The sequence below is a fragment of the Lytechinus variegatus genome, chromosome 10, assembly GCF_018143015.1.
Source record: "Lytechinus variegatus isolate NC3 chromosome 10, Lvar_3.0, whole genome shotgun sequence".
NCBI classification, from domain to species: Eukaryota; Metazoa; Echinodermata; class Echinoidea; order Temnopleuroida; family Toxopneustidae; genus Lytechinus; species Lytechinus variegatus.
In genome coordinates, this window is record NC_054749.1 from 1,076,581 (window position 1) to 1,098,581 (window position 22,001).

Genomic DNA, 22,001 nt, shown 5'->3' on the forward strand with positions numbered 1-22,001 from the left:
ATTAACATATTGATTCACTTGACTTTTTATTAGAAAACCAATTGATTTTTTATTTTCAAGACAGGATTTATCATTGAAATTCAACTCTAAGATTTATCAAGGGGTTCCCCCTCAATTTGTGAAAATTAAGAATGAAAAGTAGGGCATTTTGAGGTAAGGTTACCAGCCTGAAATATAACCCAGCTGAAAAGGAAACTTGAATTTGCAAAATAGAGTCGCAGATTACGCATTTCAGACTCAGATTAGAAAGATGACAATCAATCCTGTCATGAATTGATTTCTTGATCACTGAAGCTTTAGAGTTTGAGACAATACCAACAATATGATGTGAGCTTTGTCACTGAAACACAATAAAAAAAAGTTGGATTAAATGATGCAATTGTCACTTGGGTTGCTCTCCAATATAGGGATTAATTGTCTGATTCTCCCTAATCGTGAGTGAGCACGACATTTAAAAGAGAATGAGAATAACGTAATACCAACGTGTCTAATGCAACTTGTCATCTGGTATTCTATTGTTGTTTGGATATCTTCTAATTTTCTCTTTTTTTATTTGAACCTTTGTATGATTCATTGTTTCTTGATTCACCACCTGATTCATCTGAATGAATGAATGAATTTTATTATCCAATGCAATGATAATACCAATTTTACAAGTTTACAGACAATAATTTATGAATACATAGAAAAGCAAGGATAATAGGAACCAGAAAATAGCATGAATGCTAGTCAAGTCTGGCCCCTTCTAGTCTAGATAGATAGAAACATGTTTTTAAGAATGAAAATCGTGAGTCTACTAATACACGCTAGCAATGACTACATAACAATTTAACAAAATTAGTTAACAGTATTTACATATGAAAGATATCTAGATGATAAAAAATATAGATGGTATCAAAATTCATTTTTCCAACAGATGTTCAACAATAGCTTTACGAAAACTTGATCTTGATGGTTTCTTTCTAATTTTGGTTGGTAGCTCATTCCAAGAAGTTGTGCCTACATAAGATAAACACTCCTTTCCCAAGCTTGTCCTAACCTTTGGTACATACAGGTTATCGTCTTCCTTTTGCCTGAATGTATTCATCTTTTTTCTCCCGTTATGGTTATTCTCTTCTTTCAAAGAAGAAAAATGCTTGATCCCCCTCTTTCATGTACAATCATTGCTGCATATATACAAACTTTTTTTTTTCAAGAACTACTTTTCCAGTCTAATTAAGCTAGCAAAAGTGGTTCTGCTTTTCATATTGACATCTTTTGTAGACTTTATACTGATGGGTTTGTCTGCTTCTTTTTTCATTTTTACTTTAATTTTCACTTTTCGTCTTTTTTCCTCTCCATTTTGCCAGAAACGAACTCTTCTACTTTATTCTTGCTCTTCTATCTTTCTCTCTCTCATTCTTTTTCTTTTATCTCTCTCACTCTCTCTTTTTGTTTATCTGTCCATCACTTTCACATTTCTGTCTGTCTATCCGTTTTTCTCATTTTTCCTCTCAATCAATCTGTTCATCTGTATATTCCTTTATATCAACATATATTTCTTTCTTTTTTTTTCTTTCTTTCTTTCTTTCTTTCTTTTCTTTAACTCTTTCTTTCTATTTATTAGTTAACATGTACAATATGTTGATCTTTTTCCATGTTTTTCTCTCGCTCTCTCCCTTCCTCTTTTCTTTCATTTCTTTGCCCCCCCCCCTGTTGCCTCTCTTTCTCTCTCCTCCACCTCTCTTCTCCATCCCTCTTTCTCTCCACTGAATCCCCGTCCATCCCTGTTCATCCTCCAGTCTTAGCTTGGTATTAAGTCAGGATTTTTATTTCTTGGCAGTAGCTGTGAATATTAAAGAAGCAGGAAATCAGTTATTATCATATAATCTCTGAATTGAAGACAGTATCTCATCATTTCATCCTCCTCATCTCACATACTTTGAAATTTAAGGTTACTATGTTCATTTTTTTTTTCAATTAACATTTATTTTTATACTTCATGAATGTTACTATTTCTCTTCCAAAAAGATAAAGAAATCATATGGAAATTTTCTCAATAAGTACATGTATATGATTCAATAGGTTTATTATTCTATTCCATAATTAGTATACCGATGCTATATATTGCTATTAGAATGATGATTATGCTTATTATTGCTCATTGGTAAAATGTCAATCAGAATCACCATATTTGTTGGGTGTGAGTTAAAGGCATGCATTTTCTTTTAGACATGTCTACCACTTTGCTCAGAATTTACTTTTCAAAATTGTGAGCTGTATTGAGAAGTAAATCCTTTCTCTGCTGCATGCACAGTATAACATCACATTCTATAGATAACTCTCAGCAAGTCAATATTTGAGTATCGTCACCACTTCGCTGCATGTAGACAGTCTGCAACCTGTTCTTCATACAATCTAATTATAAACCAATTGATGATATTAATAGTACGGAGGATCTTCATGATAGATCTGTTATAAGCTACTGAAATCCTTGCATCTGATTGGCTCAGAACAAATTAATAAGTGAAAAATCACAGACTCTTTGCTTCAAGAAACACTCCCCTATTTATAGACTAAGTGCTTGTTGGTGAAGGGTTATTGACGACTGCTCTTACGTAAACTGTATAGGTTTTCCAGGTGTGGAAGGAGATGGATATGAGCAGGAATTGCAAAAAAAAATAGACTAAACTTTCAGTTAATAGTTGTGCTTTTCATATTGAGAGCATTTGTAAACTTTATATTGATGTGTTTCTCTGCTTCTTATTTCATTTTTTTTTCATTTTCACTTTTCATCTTTTTTTCATGCTCCCTTCTGCCACATACGAACTCTTCTACTTATTCTTGCTCTTCCTTCTATCTATCTTTCTTTCACTCTTTTTCTTTTATCTCTCCCTCACTCTCTTTCTTTGCTTCAAGAAGCACTCCCCTATTTATAGACTAAGTGCTTGTTGGTGAAGGGTTATTGACGACTGCTCTTACGTAAACTTCTAGGTTTCCCAAGTGTAGAAGGAGATGGATATAAGCAGGAATTGCAGAAAATAGACTAAACTTTCAGTTAATACTTGTACATGTACTTGACCAGGTTTCTAAATGATGAACTACTACAAGAGCATAGCTATACTCAGGATACTTTTTCCCATGTCAAAGTGAGCGCCCTATAGAGATTTATAGAGGGTTTTTTTTTCAAGAATCTTGAAACACCAAGTGTTTCTTATTTCAGAATATCACTTTATTTTTTGTTCTTCAAAGTTTATGACATAGTACATGACTGTACGTATCATTTCTATGGGGCATACAAATCGCTGGAATACAATTTTAGTTTATTGGACCAATGGTCCGTAACACAAAGCATAGCAGTGATCATAGAGTATTTTTCTACGATTGATTCCATTGACTACAATGTACAATCAACCAAAGACTTCAAGCGTACAATTAATCGCTATTCTTTGTGTTGCGAGACCCATATTACCTTCAATCAAAGCTACTTGCAAAGTTTTCAACAATAATTTCTATATGTACATGTATATGCTTTCTTTTTATTTCACTCACGGAGAGATTATTGGTGAAATAATCATACCTGTGTATAAAGTTCATCCAAAGTTACTAATAGCAATCTCCTTTGGAGTTATACGATTCTTGACTTTAAAAGACCAGAAATATGACGAAAAAGCAGGGATGAGTTCGAGATCCTGAAAATGTTGACCCAATTATGGATGTACTGCGTGAAGCCTTGGGTGTATGATTCATACTCTCTCGGTTGGTATTTAATTAGGTCTGATGTTCTTCAGCACCAATGACACATTCACACATTGGTGTAGTCCCACCCATTGAATTAGCAGGAGCCACAAGCGAGGGTGTGAGGGCTGGGCCTCGGGAGATGCACGACTAATTGGTTGTGCCCACATGTTAGGTTTGCTGTTCAAGAGTTTTCAATACATCGTACATGCCGTGTGCTTATTTCATGCACTGGGCGTGTGCACAGCCAAAGGCTAAAACAACTCTTTCAATTAGCATTTGCAGGGAATAGTTCACCTAATTCCCTATGTCTCAACTACCCTAGGTGAATTCACCATCATTTTTTAATTACTTCTATATCCCATTAGGTTTATACAAGTAATTCTATGCGAAGGCAAGTCATTATACGCAATGGTGAGAAGGAAGAACAAATAATATACATGAATAATAATATGTCCATTTATATAGCGCAGTTACTACACGTATGTGCATATACTCAAATTCGCTTTGATACTTGGTATCATATTATTACCCCGGTTGTAGCTAAGCCGCCATATTAGTAGGCGCTAAAGCGTTCAAGGAATAAATCCTACCGGGTACCCATTCACTTCACCTGGGTTGAGTGCAGCACAATGTGGATGAATTTCTTGCCGAAGGAAATTACGCCATGGAATAAGAATGAGGGTAATTATAGGTATTGATATAGAAGCAATTCCAAGGTTGAAAAAAAATCTTATGGAAGATCAAATGTTGTCCAGAAATGAACTTTATGAAGCATTAAAAAGCAGGAGAAAATAGCACCAAGACACATGTATCGCTGCTGATATTGTAAAGTATAGGGGAGGAAGAACTGAAAATGAGAACTCAGAAGATTAGACATTGAAATTAGAAATTACTCAGAAATAAACTTTGAAAATAAAATGTGAGACTATATAATAGGTGGTCAGGATCACTTGTAGCCAAATTATGATGTACAGGTACATGTTACATGGAAATACAAGATCGAAAGTACAAAGTGGTAAAGATGAAAATAAAGTTACAAATGCCGAAGTGGATGACTATGTTTTTATTGAATTGTAACCTAAAAATGAAGAGGGGACAGGAAATTGTTTGTTGTCTGTGGCACCATCCCCTACCCCCCCCCCCCCCGCCTTCTACAGAATCACATTTCGAAAGCATCAAGAATATAGTATTGAAGTGGAAATACAGTGGGGGCGGGGGTTAAAGTATATTGTGAAAAAGGGGACATTTTACACTTCATACATGTATTTGAATGAAGCATTCAGACGAAAGAATCACGATTGCCTGAAGATTGTGTTGTCCACCCCTCCTACGTCTTCCACCGGATCATTGTAAATAGGTTAGCACCTCCCCGACACAGATCAGACAATTGACCTTCCTTCCTGCCCCCTATCCCAGGGGCCGAGTGCTTCAATCAACACTTCTTACTCCAAAGGAGGGTATTCCCAATCAGCCAAGACGACTTCATCTATCTCCTACTTTCAAAGAAACATCCTTAACTGACCATTAGTTTGAGGAAGCAAGGCGTGGAGACAGTCGGGTCAGGAGGAGGACCAGATTTAGGCCCTCAAGGTCCTTTGAGCGGTCAATTTAACATGGTCAGTTGGTCAGTTTGATGCTAAGAGGTGGGATAATGGCATGTAATTTCCATTTAATAAGGCTTAATTGTGCCTGTCTGTGTAAAGTGATTAGATATGGAGTGATGATGGCTTATTTTTCAATCAGTCACTCCTAATTTTCTTTAAAGAAAACTTGTTTTGAACATTTGTTTAATTGATGGTTTAAGGCATTATGTACTGATTATCAAATTGTAACCTATTTCATTGAGTAGTGAATATAGGAATTGCTCTGAAAGTCAAATGAATAAAAGCATAAGAAACAAGGCAGACCTTTATTACAAAATTCATTATTTCTTTATTACAAAGAAAGTAGGCCTACATGAATAATATCATTTGAAAATGAAAAAGGAATACATTCATGCTTGTGCATTGTATTATTTCCATGTAATTCCAAGTTTCTAAATCAGATTTGATGCTACTATTTATCTATCATTCTTCTATAAATCAACAAGATTACAACAATATATATTCTCATTGAAAATATATATATTTTTTAATCTCGGTACATAATATAATAATTCTTCATAGGTAATAGGTGTAAACAGTATGAACATTTATCAGTGTGGATATGAAGTGGAAAATGGAAAATATCAATTATCACGAGACCAATTGCTTGTGACTCACAAATTATGATTCATGAATAGGTTTTCATTGAAAACGTCATAATTTCATTGGAATCATTTCTATATTCATCAAAGATTGTTGACATTGTGATCACTCCTGTGTCAATCTGCTTTATGTATTTATTTTCTTTAAATTCTCTATTTATCAGACTACAAAACCTGATTATTTTTCTTTCGTCTTTAAAATCAGTTCATGAAAATTCTTTAAGTTATTAAATTTTAAATTGATTTTAGTTGATTTCTATATACTCCAAAATATTTTTTAAAACTTAAGTGCATGGATTTTTCTTTTCTAATTTGAAGTATACATACTTCAATATGGAAATTGGAGCTTCTACAAAATTATGATGAAATTATGATTTTGTTGGAAAAGAGGACAATGGATATGATGAAATTATGCAATTTTCCTGGAAGCCGACTTTCAGAGATTTGATTCAAATTTTCACCCAAGAATTCACTTTCTTGCCAGGGATGGAGTATATTAGAAAGAAGAGTAGTACATGTATGATGATAGGAAGCATGGAGAATGCTGTGATGGTGAATGGGGGAACGCTGGAATGAAGATTAGGAGGGGAGGTGATTATCGGTTTTAATTCAATGCCAAGTTTGAAGTCGGCCTTCAAGCTCTCATGCATTTGAGTGACCATTTCTTGGCATAGCCCAATAACTAAAGTACTCATAGATTTCCATTTCCAATTAAACAAATCCTTTCTTTCCGCTCTTCAACACATCAATTTGACCTGCAGCCAAATCTGCCATTTATGCTCTCTTACTCTTTCTCTCTTGCTCTCAGTCTCGCTCTATCTCTTTCTAACACGCTTTCTCACACGCACAATTTCAAACTTTCTTCTTGTCACCTTTTCCCTTTATTCTTCTCTCTCTTTTTCATCCTTAAAACACACTCACACAATTACACACTTTCTGTCTGTCTCTCTCTCTTAATAGCTCTCGCACACAATCGTTCACTTTCTTCTTTACGCTTTGGTGTGTGTGTTTCTCTCTCTCTCTCTTCCTCTCTTGGTCTCTTGCCTATCCTCAAACACCTCATCTCTTTCCGGAGTTGTTTTGCAATTAGTGGCAGTAATTAATTAGTAATCGATTCCTGTGAGCTGTCCTTGATGGTAATTAAAGGAGCACAATCCCTTTAGGACGTAAAGGATCTCTTTCATTTCGTTTTGACCTGATTACAATACACGAAATTGATGTGCAGTGGTGATTGAAACTGTTTTATTTGTCGAACTTTGCATTAAGGTATCCTCAAAATACAAAGACAATCATCTTAATAATGATACTACAATATACTCTGCATTCTGCATTTAATCCTCCAAAATATATATTTGGTTGTGTATGATTAACTTCTTATTATGAAAAATATGTGCAAATCTTACATTCCATTGTTTTGTACCATTTGTTTGATTTATTTATGTTCATTTGTGGCGTTTATAAGAGATGGGGATGCGAGATAACTTGGAACTGTCTAAAACATATTTTACAAGTGAAAAATTGAAATTGAATTTGACAATATTTATGAATACCAATCAAAATTTGTATGATGAGGTACTTCTGCAATACTTTTTTTTCTCAAAACTTGTTGAACAACCCTTAATATCAATCAATATCACCTATGATTTAGATATATACATGTACAAGCTAAAGATTAAAAATCAATTGAGAATCATGATTGTGAGTGTTAACTTTTTATTTTAGATCATCCTTGGGAATTGATATTCATTTTTAACAATTAATATGTCTGAGATTTAAATTGTAAAATCACAACAAAAATTGCAGGCCTCCTTAAATACGAACATCAAGTGATCTGTTTTGATTGGCTGTCAACTATGTGATGATGAGTTATGATTCGTCCACTTCTGAGAAATGAAACATGAATGTGATTAATCATTTAATTAAGTAGGATAACTAGTTAACATGTAGGAAGTCATTGATACAGGCAGTGTTGGCCTGGCTTCAAACTGTGTCATCAGTTTAAATCATCATTTAAGATTTCCAAAGACTTTTTACAGGTACTTCTGGGGTTGATAAAATACTTTTTAATTAGAAATACTTGAATTTTCACCCAATCAGAGATTCTTGATATTTGACTAATCAGAAACTTTCTAAATAAATAAATATTCTTGTTCAAAAATTATTCAACAAATCAGAAATAAACTTGAAGTTCTTGGGAGTTTTAAGTTGTGTTTGAAGCCTTGTTTGATGTCCGCTTTTATTTCCCTCTGTGTAGCTCTGCCCACAGTAATTAAAAAGAAGAAGAATTATTCAATGATGGCTAAGTATTAATTTAAAGGATCTTGCAATCATGGGACCCTTTTCCCCTTTGTCATCAAGGGGTGTGTTCCCGGAATATTAAACTTTTTAATGAAATCAGAATACATATAATGGATTAAGACAATAGTCATAAAATTGTCATGTGAACGTTGGCTAGAGCATCAGTGTCTGGGCAAATAAATAGATCAAGTTCTTAGTAGTCAATTATAGAAACTTATCTTCATCAGAATGTTCAGTGGTTTGTTTAACAAATTTCGATAAAAATAACCGATTGAGATCAGTAATGGATTTAACACTAGGCTTTGTTAAAGTGTCCTCATGTGACAATAAGACTTAGCAACATGGGTGTAGACCTAATCAATTTTGAGCAAATGATTCCTGATGAGTCTAAAGTGAGCTCATCAGGTATTATTACAAAGATTTAGTCAAGGCCTTGGGTAGTGTTTTGATGAGGAGTGCTTACTGGGTAATACACATACCACCAATCAATTCTGGGTGGCGATTATGAAATGAATTGAATAATGTGAGAAGTATGAGTCAATAGGTTTTGACGTCTTATCTGTTGCCTGAAGTTTTAGGCTGCTTCGTCTCGTTCTGAATGCGAGGAATTTATCAGACTTTGATGACGGGAAGCGTATCCAAGTTTAGTAGGTAAATTACTTGTCCCATTGAAGCAATGTATCAGGGTTTATCCATATTGGAAGTTAGAGCAAAGGATCGTTTGGGAGTGAACAATAATTGTAGAAACTGGTCACTGCTTGAGTCATGCTGTCAAGGAAAGGGGGCTCGCTGTCCAATTTGAGAAACACCCAGACATTCTCATGTATCCTCTGGTAGGCAGTCCTCTTCTTATTCCATTAGTGAGATCGTTGCAGAGGTACATTGTCGAGAGGAAATAATGTCCACACCCATTATTGTTCATGCCAAATCCCAAGAGCTCAAATCAAGACCACCTCCTTGATTAAAGACTAATCTATCACTTCCTCTTTCTATTATCCCCTACATTTGTCTACGCCCTTCAACCCTAAGCCCTATTTAAACAAAATACATTTGGCATTTTTTCGGCAACGATATCCCTCTAATTTAGTTCCCCCCTCAATCATTCACCCGCAATCACACTCTCTCTTTCTGGGCTGTTGATGAGCATATCTCTTTGGACGTTGTTCGCAATTCTGGAGGGGGCGAGGAAAGAGGCTGTGACCATAATACTTTCCTTATTGAAGGCGGTGGCTCTCTCGGGATTACACATGGGTGCAGACACTGGAACATATACAGACACTATTAATTCTAGAGTAGCGCAAATCCATGTTTCATTTCCAGTTGGATCCTCCGACTCTGATCGAAACGAGGGCAGCAGTCGAGTTACCTTCCCACTCCTTGTAACATTCAATAGGAGGACTTGATTACATTTCTATCACCATTTTCGGTCCAACCTCTCTTAAAACACCCATCCCTGATTGGAGCTAACATTCTCTGGATTCTCACACGCTCTATCATCTACACCCCGTGCACGTGCGCTGCTACTTAGGGGCGTTGCTAAGGTGGTGTCCTCGTTGCTAAGGACTGGCTGTCACTGACGCTCTGTCCACTTTTACATACAAAAGCTAAGGTGGAAAACATTGAACAACAGTTGTTACCGTCTGTCTCTTCTACTATCTCACCATTACATCATCAGCTGATATCCCCATACCAACAAACTTTAGGGTAGCTTTTTCTTGTAGCTGATTTTTCTATTTCACATCATTGGGATATATTTCTTTTTCCTTCAAGTTTTTATTTATTCATCGGTAAGTATCATTATTCAAGATTGAAATGACTTTATGTTTATTTTTCATTCATGTTAAACTCTTGATTTCTCAGATTTTTTTCCATTATATTTTTATTATGTAGTAGTGTTTGCTTAATTGATTGATAATATATGCTTATCATCTTGAATATTTGTGGTCATTATCTTGTAGCAAATTCATTTGTATTGAATACAGGTTTGCCATGTTTTTGCCATGTACTTCTAAATCTTTTTTGTTACAAAGAGTTGAAACTCATCTGATTCTTCAGATAGGAAATATACAAAATATTCCTTTGGAAACCAAGAGGGGCACACTGATTAAAGATAAATTCCAGTTTTGGTAACGATCTCAAAATGACTTTTGACAGAATCTAATATAATGACCACACAAGTGTCTGTTTGTATGAATAAAAAATATGTGCCAAAGGATTCTGGAAGAAATTGTGTAATTGCTGAGAAGTAAGCAAAATAAGCGCGGATTTGGTCACTTCCGTCTGGTCTTTATTCCAGCAATATTAAAGCACTGTCCCACGAGTGCCTTTCTGTGTTGGTGATCTTCAGTGTGAACATTTTTCAGCGTAGATTTCAAGATTTCACAAAGTTCAGTTTATGTAACTGTACCAGATCTAGATCCTCGATGATATTCTGACAATTAAGCCTGGTTTTACAGACTTTCTCATGAAATCAGTGTTTACTGCAACTACTGGCATTTTTTTTAATCAAGTCGATGATGCATGCATTTAGTATTCAGAAGACATTTTGAAAAGATGCATATGTTTTAGGTCATGGTGTTGCTGGCTTTCTATAATTGTGTTTGATGATTTGATCAATTGTATCTCTTTTAAAACAGGCCCCAGCTCAGCAATTTTTGTACTTGTAATTGTATCATTGGCACTGCCTGGATATTATAGGCTTTATTGTCTGTATATTTGTGCATGTACTATTTTCATGAATAATTAGATAAGTTATTCATGTATGCGGATTTCAAACTCATCAAATTTCTGCAAGTGTTACCTAGCAACTCTGTTCTTGATTAAAGGCTAATGCTCGAGAAGTATTTATATTATGATTATTATTCATTACTATATTGGTTCTGTTACCTTTGGAAAGGGTAACTAACATTTACTTCAGTTACTTTTCTCATTTATTATCTGCAGTCAGAAAATCCTCTATATTATACTTTTCCAGGGCATTTTTGATGAGTTTTGATCTTTCCATTTAGATCCTCTCATTATTTTTATGTTCTCTCTCTCTCACAGACTACATGGACGATAACATCAACCGAGTAGAGAAGACGATCGGTAAGTTGCAATGTATTACAACTGCGTTTGTAAAGAGCAACAAATGAGCATTTTCTAGTTCTTGGTTATGTACCGGACAGATATGAGTTAAGTGTCCGAGTGGTCTAAGGCGCCTGGCTATACATGGAAAGTCTGGGGTTCTAGCCCCGGCCGTGGCACCTGTGCCCGTGAGCAAGGCATTTAACTCACAATGCTCTTTTATCCTGCATTCAAATAAATGGAAATGCTATACGCATTAATGGTAACTAGATGTGCACTTGTTAAAAAAAAAAGTTGAAGTCATTGTTTACTTGGAAATTCAGTGAAACAAATTGTAAATTTTGTGCATGGTGAACATGATGTAAAAGTACATGTATCTGTGTTTAATACCTGTATCTTGACCTGATAACATCTTTTATTGCATCATTTCAAGCAGAAAGATAAGTAGAGGATGTTCCAATCCTCTTTCGAAGCAGATCAAAAATGTTTAGATAATGTCTAACTTTTGTGTATTCCTATGTTTTTTCAATTCTTTCTTCCATCTTTCTTCTTTGTTCATACTCTCTTCCTTCATATTTTTGTTGCATCATATCCAAGTGGTTTCATACTTTTACATTGTCTTTATCCTACCCTGTATACTTTGTATCATCCTCTTTGTCAGCTTTTGATATTAAAGGACAAGTCCACCCCTCATAAAAGTTTATTTGAATAGAAGGAAAAAAAATCCAACAAGCATAACACTCAAAATTTCATCGAAGTCGGATGTAAAATAGGAGAGTTATGACATTTTAAAGTTTTGCTTAATTTCACAAAATAGTTATGTGTACATCCTGGTCGGTATGCAAATGAGGGGACTAATGACATCATCCGCTCACTATTTCTTTTGTATTTTATTATATGAAATATTCTAATTTGTTCCTCATTGTTCTGTGAAACAAAGTTTTATTTCTCCCTGAACATGTGGTATTTCCATTGTTTTAATTCTTTTATGGTTCAGTTAAGTTGGTCCCCAATGTCAAATCAGTAAGAATTGAAATATTTTATAATTCAAACGATAAAAAACAAAAGAAATAGTGAGTGATGGACATCATCGACTTCCTCATTTGCATGTCACTGAGTTGTGAATATAACTCTTTTGTGAAAAATAAGTGAAACTTGAAAATGCCATAGCATTCTTATTATACATTCGATTTAGATGAAATTTTCAGTGTTGTGCTTGTTTTATTTTCCTCTATTTATTTTAATCATTATTTTCCTGGGGTGGACTTGACCTTTAAGAACAATGACTTCAAGTTTAATTGTAAGAAATAATCATCATTCTACCCTTGTTCTTTGCTCATCTTCTCCTACAGTTGATCTGGATGAGAACCAGAGGACGATCTCGGAGGAGCTCATCGACCATGAGAGAAACTATACCATGGTCAATAGAGAACTCTCTGTCATCAATGCTAGGCTTAACTCGGGAGCGGCTGGAGGTAAGACTAGTTTCTTTGCTTTCATTGCAATTTAACCTACAGAAACTTCTTCCAAAATCATGACAAGATAACAATTATCCGTCGCATTTTGAAATTGTGTCGATTGCACGTGTACTACGCCACACACCCTATACACTGCATATCTTTAAAAGGTTTACACTGTGAAAAAGTCCTTGAAATTGAAAAAAATACAACACAGGAATAAAATTTCAACATAAATTCTTCGGCTTTGATGTCTTTGTCTATCAGATTAAAGTAGAATTTTTTGACAGAATATTACGCTTGAGTGAGCAGAAAGGTCGCAGAAATCAGTTTTCACAAAAATAAAGTGTTTGTGCTGTGTCAAGGGAAAAGGGTGAAAAACCAAACTGTTTATGCGTTGCATCTCTCTTTTAGGGGCATGTTCAGTCAATGGAAATAAAACAGATACATTGTAATTATTTAAAACAACTTTTCTACCCGAACGAACACTTGAACCCAAGGTAAACATGTTCATGCCAGCTGGATAAGAGGACTTGAAATGAAACCAAACAAAACCATTTCCGTTTTTTCCAGCATGTTGTCCTGGTATTTGTTTACACCTTTTCTTATCACAGGCAATAAAGCAAGATTTCAACGTAAAAAACCTCTATAATGGTGACGGCTAGTTAGAAAGTTAGATCACTGCATAAAATAGGATGAAAATTTATTGGCTGATGCCTTCATGTACCTGTTATCCAATGTAAAAGTGAGTCTGAAGAACACGAGCTGAATAAAGACTGCGCCACACCCTTTTTATATCTGGATGATTTGAGAGCCATGATGATAGACTCAGGCAGCCATTATCCTTAATTATGTGGACACTTTTGATGTGGGCAGCTATTCTCATGATCACATGTACAGAAATAAACATGGTTATGTTTCATTTTGTCTCTGCTCATGTTATTAATGCTTGAAGAACAACATTGATAATTTTCTGCCTTCCCACCATTAATCACCTTAAAGAGCGTGGCCAAGATCATTTCCTAGATATTAGAATTTCAATTTCAGTAATTGAAAATATATATATTTATCAGATGGAAACGTTATCGATTTTATGAAAATATCTTTTCACCTTTGTAATTGATTTGAATCATTTCCAGGTTGTAATTTCAACTAGAGTAACAAAATATATATAAATTCTTATTGGAATATTATCAATTCTCTGAGGACATATCTTTTCACCTCTTTGGAGTTTAATTTGAATCATTTTCTAAAATACATTAACAAATCTGGTAATAAAAAAGGTTTTTGAAACAATCGGATGAATCCTTGAAATTCTCTAAAAACAATATTTATCTGTATGTTTACTTGATGTTTTATTAAAATCATGTTCCCAATGCATCTTTCTTTAACATTTTAAAGTGCAAAGAGGCATGCAATATTGCTTATTTGAAATGTAATATATAAGATTATATTTGAAGATTATTTGTTAAAGCTAAATGAAAGTAGTTGCATTAAAATACTGATTTCATGGGAAAGTCTGTAAAACCAAGGTAAAGTATTACTATATCATCATGGATCTAGATCTGTTACATAAACTGACCTTTGTGAAATCATAAAATCTTAGCTGAAAAACGATCGCACTGAAGATCGCCAACACAGATAGGCACACGCGGGACTGTATTATTATTGCTGGAATAAAGACCCGACCGAAGTGACCGAATCCGCGCTTATTTTGCTTATTTCTCAGCAATTACACAATTTCTTCCAGAATCCTTTGGCACATATTTTTTATTCGTACAAACAGACACTTGGGTGGTCATTATATTAGATTCTGTGAAAAGTCGTTTTGAGATCGTTACCACAACTGGCATTTATCTTTAAGTGTTTATTTCTTACGAGGGATGATATCTTTTGCAAAATATCTTGAGAAGACATATATTTCATATCAAGTTCATTGCAAGCCAAGAATTGATAATACACACCATCCTGGGAGGAGTGAGAAACGCCCTTTCACCCTTGAGATGTTTACATTACAAGCAATTTAAACAACTTTGTCATGTCGTCTGAACACACCCCAATTATCTGTCCGAATATTGAGATATAATTGCAGTTCTCGTACGCCTGAACTGATTCTGTTTTCTGAGAGAGTTCTTTAGAGACGTGCATATCATCTGTCGGGTTGTATTGGTCTACTGTCAATGTTAAATGAGGAGGAGGAGGGTTTAGAAACACCCTTATACCCTTGACATGTTCACATCTATCCTAGATATTCCATTCTAGGCAATATGGCATATACAGCCTTGTTGTGTGAATGACCCCTATTACCTCTTCCTGTACCTGTTCAGATGATCTCATAAGATGTCATTTCTCATTACTTATCCAAATTTCAAATACTAGTACAGTAGTCAAAGGGAGTCCAGAGAATAAATTTTTACCCCAAGTACAAACATTCTGTTGTGTTATGACAGAATGCTATTGAAGGGCTTCAGATTTCAAATTATTTTATATTTTATTATTGTTTTATTGCATCTAAATTCTCCACCTGTTGCATATTTGATTTTTAAAATCAATTTATTCAGATAGTTCTATCTTTTTGATATTTTTCTACTATTCAAATTCAATTCTCTTTATCAAGATTTAGTCTTGTGGGATTTATTTATAGATTTATTTTTTATTTTTTGTTCGGTTTTGTGTGAATTTGCCATTTACTGAACTCAAGAAAAAGAAACATTCAACATTGAAAGGAATGTCTTTCAAGTATCTTATTACCTTCATACTTACCAAAACTTTCTCTATTCAAAGTCCATTCCCTTTATTCATATCTATTTATTTTTAGTTTGCTATTTACATTACAAAATAAGGTATGTACAACAAAAGGTTTAATTTCATTTTCATTTTCAATAATTAGATAGTTTCTTCAACAAATTTGTCATATCAATCATATTATCAATAATTTTAAAGTGTTCATCAGAAACAAATGAACATATATATGAGAAAATTCGGAAGTACTGGTTGATGTTAACTAGTCCCTTAATATGTCATGATTTTTTGTTAGATTTCTATATTTTGAATTATTCTTGGCATTTGTTACTATGTTTGAGAGTATCAAACCCATACAAATTCAAATTGACACATCTCATTTTATTCTCCTAACTCATGCCAAGCCCATACATGATTCGCACATGATTTGATTTGTTTGTCAATTTTACAATTTCAAACACTTTTGTTGAGTATCAGTGATATAAAGGAGTAAATGATTGACTGAAGGAACAAACAACAAATGAATGATTTGGTAATGAATTAGTTGATAATGCCCCCCCAAAAAAAGAAGAATAGAATAGAATTATGATAATGAATAAATACAAATTAGATTGGAAAAATATAAATCAGTTGATCAATCAGTCAACCAAGCCGTGAGATGAACAACTTGGAAATGGAGATGGCTCGAGGGGTACTTAGATTTGGTTTGGACGGGGATATGCGGCTGAAGGTTCAAAACCCATACCCATATTTACGGGTCATTTTGGCTAAAAAGGTACCCATTATTAGGGATTTATCAAAATTTGACAAGCAAAAAAAAGGGGTTAGCACCCAAAATTGGAGGAGGATATGGACCCATATATAAGGCCGGTATCTAAAAATTGGGGGCATGTTAAGGGATTTTCCAGCATAAAACCCCATATTTAGGGATTTCTCCCAAAAAAGCAACTCATTCCAGCGGCACATCCCAGTTTGCCATATTCCGTGAGATGGAGGGAAAAAAGAGGAGAGGAGGTACGATATACCATGGACCCTGGATATGCCCTGCTTAAATGAAAATATGTCAATCTTGATATAGGTACATACCTGGTGTTTATCAAACTAGACAGCAAGCTTAGGGTGTAGGTCCCTGGACAATTGATCCATAGAACCAGAGAAGGAAAGACACGCCTTTCTCAATTCAATTGAATTCCAAGGACTTCAAGCATTAACCAAGATTAGGTAATACACTACCTGGAACGAGATAGAAAGAAGAAAGAGATTAAGTAATACACTACCTTGGGCCCATTTCGTAAAGCTGTTTGTAAGTTACGAATGACATTACGCACAACTGGTGATCCTTTCTTGTGCTAAATGATATCCCTATGTAACTAATTTAGCACCAAAGAACAGGTTTCAGTCAGGCGTAAAGTTGTGCATAAAGTTGTTCGTAACTTTATGAACAGCATTATGAAACACCACCCAGGAACAAGAAGATAGAGATTAGAATATAAAAAAGATGCAAACAACAAAGGAAAGAGCTTGTTTATAAACAAGGGAATGAAGAGAGATAGATAAACTGGATGGAGCGACCCACAATGCAGTCAGCCGCGTTCAATGATAAAAAAAGAAATGGTAGAAAATACAAGAGAGATTGAGAGATAGACAGGCAGAAGAATAACAAAGTCAATAAAGTAAGAACTAAAATGGAGCATTTCTTTCAGACTTATGCTATTATCAATCAATAAACTTCTTGCTTTTTATTTATATAAATGTCTGTTCTAATTATCTTGTGTGAGCACAATAGAATGCTAAGCAAACGTGTTAAGATAAGATAATATAACGCTGCCTGAAGGAAATGAGTGTTCCTTAAGAAAACCCTTACTGGTCCAATGTAAGGCGTGTCTTCAGTCCTGTCAAGCTTTGACAGCACATCTTGACAGTATCAAATTCAAAACATCAGCCTACCATTCAAACATTGACAGATTCTACCAAATTACCATCACATGGGCTGTGATGATGTGCCCCTTCAAATTCTAGGATCAGATTCCCATTATCCAATAACGACCAATCAAGTTGAGAGATTGTATCTGGTATTCTTGGCCATACGGTCACACCTCCCTTGATTAAGATTGGCAGTGTTGTATAATGATACTTTATGGAATGGGTGATTGCTCTATAATATGAAAGCTGCAAGTATTGACAGGGAAAGTTGCTGACTCACTTGACGTGTCCTGTTTTTCATGTAAACCCAGACAAATTCAATTTATAAGTACATGTACTCGCTTATAACTTATCTACTCATAGATGTAGATAGAAGAATTGTAGTCAATTTCAAGGCTATACAAATCATTTGGTTCAATGATTGTTTAATGTGCTTCAGCTCATTTTGAAACTAACTTTGAAAGATCATAATCGTAAATGGATCTGTATAGCAGGACTTGATTTAAAAATACAGGTGAAGAAAAGAGATTTTTTCACATGGGCGCGTCATGGTCCAGTGGTTCTGACTCTTGCCTTTCAAACAGAAGGTCAAGGGTTCAAATTCTAGCCATGGCGTATTTTCCTTCAAGAAATTTATCCACACTGTACTTCACTCAACCCAGGTGAGGTAAATGGGTACTGGCGGGAAATAATTCCTCAAAAAGCTGTACAGCTGAATCGGTAGACCAGCCTAGCCGGGTAATAATAATAGCAGGGCCCGCTGGGAGAACAGTTTTCAGAACTGAAGAGGCTACCCTGGATAAATATTTTTTTTTTTTTTCAAAATATCTTGATTATGTATTTTACTAGTCATAAAGTAGATTTAAGGTGTTTTGGTTGGGAACGTTTTAGTCAATGAACAAATTAAGACTGGAGGATTTCACTTTAATACAGTGTGATACTTTGAAGTTGTGACAGTAATAGAGATACTCGTACTAGACTGGGGAGTCTTTCTAACTTGAAACATGCAATAAATGTTCTGAGCTGTGATGAAACTGTGTGTGGACCATGGACTTGTCAACACCATATCATTTCATACATATACAATCAAGCTAGGTATTTGTCTTTAGTAGGAGAATCATAAAATCACATATTCTTGTTGGAAGGGATTGGATATGGTTCCACCTTCCTAGCATACACAGTGACTGGATCTCGAGCTGTACACAGACATTTTTTAACATAAAAAATTTTCTTTCAAGTGGAGATTGTCACTATGACAAATATTCAGGATTCATTTATTTGCTCATCTGAGTCTAGCTTTTTGGAGCTCCAAGATGAACTTGCTCGTCAAGAATCAAGTATGACGGAATATCACATTGAATGTGTGTTGAGGAGGATTTATGTATTAGGGATGTACCCGTACAATAGTGTAGAGTTTAGATCATTTGTTAATTTCCTTCCTTCCTGTGTGTTCAGTGATAATTTGGGTTTCAAAGAGAAAAACTTCACCAACCAGGACAAAAATGATTTAGGAAATGGTTCTAGTTATCTCGTTTATGCTGTCTTACCCTACGTTTGGGAGATTATTATTACACCAGCTAATATTTATTATGCAAGTATTCCTTGTGTTTGACTGTGGTTTCTAATAAGGTCTAGTTCATCAGTTTTTTTTAATACAAAATATATTATGAAAGTGAGTGTCATGTTTTTTTACGGAAATGGTGTAATGTCAGCCCCGTCATAATTGTCACATTGAATCATAATCTAGTAATGGACCTCATTGATATGCAACTAAATAAAATGTTCCCTGGGCATATTTTTGTTGAGAAACCTATGATTTTGATTGCTCTGTGGTAATTTTTTTTTTTTTACTTATGATTATTTTTATCGAGCTACATTTATATAAACTGATGTATGATTGATATCAATACCCCTACATGTACATGTATGTAGCCTCTTTGAAGAGTTATAGTTGATTGAGAGGAGGGGTATGAAAAAGACCATTAATGTACAATATTGAAGTTATACAGTGTATAGTCTTCAATTTTGGTTCATTTATGGGATCCTTAGAGTTCAAACCAAACGGTCACTTTAAGGGGTCAAGAGACAGAGTGAGTAAAAGTGGAATGACATCAGTATGATGCGTGTGTTGTGTGCGGGGGAACGTCAATGACAAGAGGATTACAAGGGATTTACAGCACGCTTTAACTTCACAAACACGTTCGGTTTGAGAAATCTAAATTATTTCTGAAAAGGGATTTGCAGGGCAAAGCTCCCACGTTACTTGATACTCATTCACTCTTAAAGTCAGCATTAGGCTAATATCCGCTCCGTGGCAGTTAAAATATTGTTTTTAGGGATTAGTTTCTGTTTCCAGTCAACAACAACCATTGAAAAGGATCGGTCGTAGATATGTCAGGAAAAATTAATATTTGTAATTGGTTGATGGCTTTATTACCCCTGCTTGCAACCATGTGTGAATGTTGAGGTCTTCCTATTAAATAACATATTATTGGCATTTTGCCATTGAGCGTGGTTCCTTTTCCTATACCATAGCTAAAAACTTGCTTTCATACTAAAACGACAGTCACATTGGTGAAGCCAACTCCGAACTAATCAAATCTATTATGTTATTACATGTACCAATAACATACAATTAGTCCTTTTGGAATCTGTTTCAGTGATGTTACAGTACAATAGCATTTTGCCTTCTTCATTCTAAGTATGTCTTTTTTTCTTAATCTTCATGATGAACTATACATATAGGAATATCTCACATTTATTTACATTTTTACAGTAGACTCATTTTGCAATGTATGTCTGATATAACTCTTGTATACAAGATTGCCCCAATCAAGACAATTTTCTTTAATTTTAATTTAATTTAAATGTTCATAAACCAAATGATATCAACAATTCAGAACAAGGTGGTGACGCTACAGGGTTCTTTGCTTTCCATTTGTTAATATGCATATATAAAATCAGATCTAAATAAACAAAACAAAATCTCAGAATATTACAGTGATAGAGATTTACAATTCTGAATAGGTAATCCCTCACTGTTTTGAAGAAAGAAAATAAATGAATTATCTCATTTCTGCCAACTTCCTCCACTAACGAACACTATCTGTTCCCAGTCCTACCATCATACAGTTCCTTGTCCTCTCCACTCGGTGCTTTGAGATCAAAGCGATCATCAAAATTCTTATGAATTTTATACAAGAACTTGTTTAGGCCCAAACACTGAATGAATAATTTTTTCTCATTCATATCACCCAAACCAGACCATTCTAAGAACTTGTTTAGGCCCAAACACTCAATGAATAACTTTCTCATTCATACCACCCAAACCAGACCATTCTAAGAACTTGTTTAGGCCCAAACACTCAATGAATAACTTTCTCATTCATACCACCCAAACCAGACCATTCTAGGATAAGTTTTCTACGAGGCTGTTCTCACTACGTTCCTAAAACTAGTTTAGTGGAAACTAGTTTAACGTGTAGTGAGAACGGTCAAACATTCTTGGAAGCGATCTTCCAAACCAGTTTGGAAAACCACCTCGCGATGTAGTTTTCAAGATCGCTTTGCCTCGTTAAACTGGTTTTAGCGTAAGTGAGGACACAACCATTCTTCGGGAAGCGATCTTCGCACATTTTGAGCGCGCTACTCCACACGACAGGTGTAGAATGCCTATGCTGCAGTTTCGAATTTCACGCGAAACGTGTCACCCCACTGAGAGCGTTTCCATAGCAACAAGAGCGCTTTTCTTGAAGTGAAATTGAAAACCACTTTCGTGTAATCAAGTGAGAACGCTAGCAAATTAAAGCGATCTTCCAAAGTGGTTTCCTGAATCGGTTTCCAGTAAACTAGTTTTAGAAAGCGTAATGAGAACGGCCTCTATGATATGCACATTTGAAGTCCCTAGCACAGCAACCAACAATCCAAGCACCTTACATCTCCATTGCCTAGTGTTTAGGGTGGAATTTCATGTAATTACCGTCACTCTGCAAGAAGACTTGAGACCAATGAAAACTCCCTACAACAGTTCTCTTAAATGTGGAAAGTTTCTACTAACTACCAGGAATTTTCTTTTAGGATATTACAAGTAATTTGCTTTCAACTTCTGAAGGTTTCCATGGCGATGAATAATAGTGTCGTAGGTTTCACGGTACACCCTGGATCTTTCTTAGGCAAGTATTGATCCTGAGAAGGACCACCCAATCTCTGCAGCCTGTTGCGCAAAACTTTTTACCTGAGAAAACTCCGGTAAAAACTGAAAACTAAGGTTAGTCTGATTTCTGCCATTGGCTTTAACACAGCGCAAAAACTCGGGTAAAAAAGTACCTGAGTTTTCTCAGGTAAAAAGTTTTATGCAACAGGCCCCTGGAGATTGGGTGGTCCTTTTAGGACCAACACTTGCCCAGGAAAGATACATGGTGTACCGTGAAACCTACTACACTATAATTTGCTTTCACACTGGCAAAAAATACTGTGTTTTTTTTATCAGTGTAGATATCCCTATCAGAGAATGCCAGGTATCCTCAGTATTTGAGTGCGTGTGAAAGCAG

At 35.1% G+C, this 22,001-nt stretch overlaps 1 protein-coding gene across 1 annotated transcript in view; it reads left to right on the forward strand.

Moving 5' to 3' along the window:
* The window catches only part of LOC121422243 (E3 ubiquitin-protein ligase TRAF7-like), a gene marked incomplete at its 5' end in the record, with an annotated part of 42,402 nt that overhangs the window by 9,591 nt on the left and 10,810 nt on the right, over nt 1-22,001 (forward strand). The window contains 2 exon segments of the mRNA XM_041617151.1: nt 11,309-11,350; nt 12,682-12,804. Coding sequence (XP_041473085.1) covers nt 11,309-11,350; nt 12,682-12,804 — 165 coding nt within the window.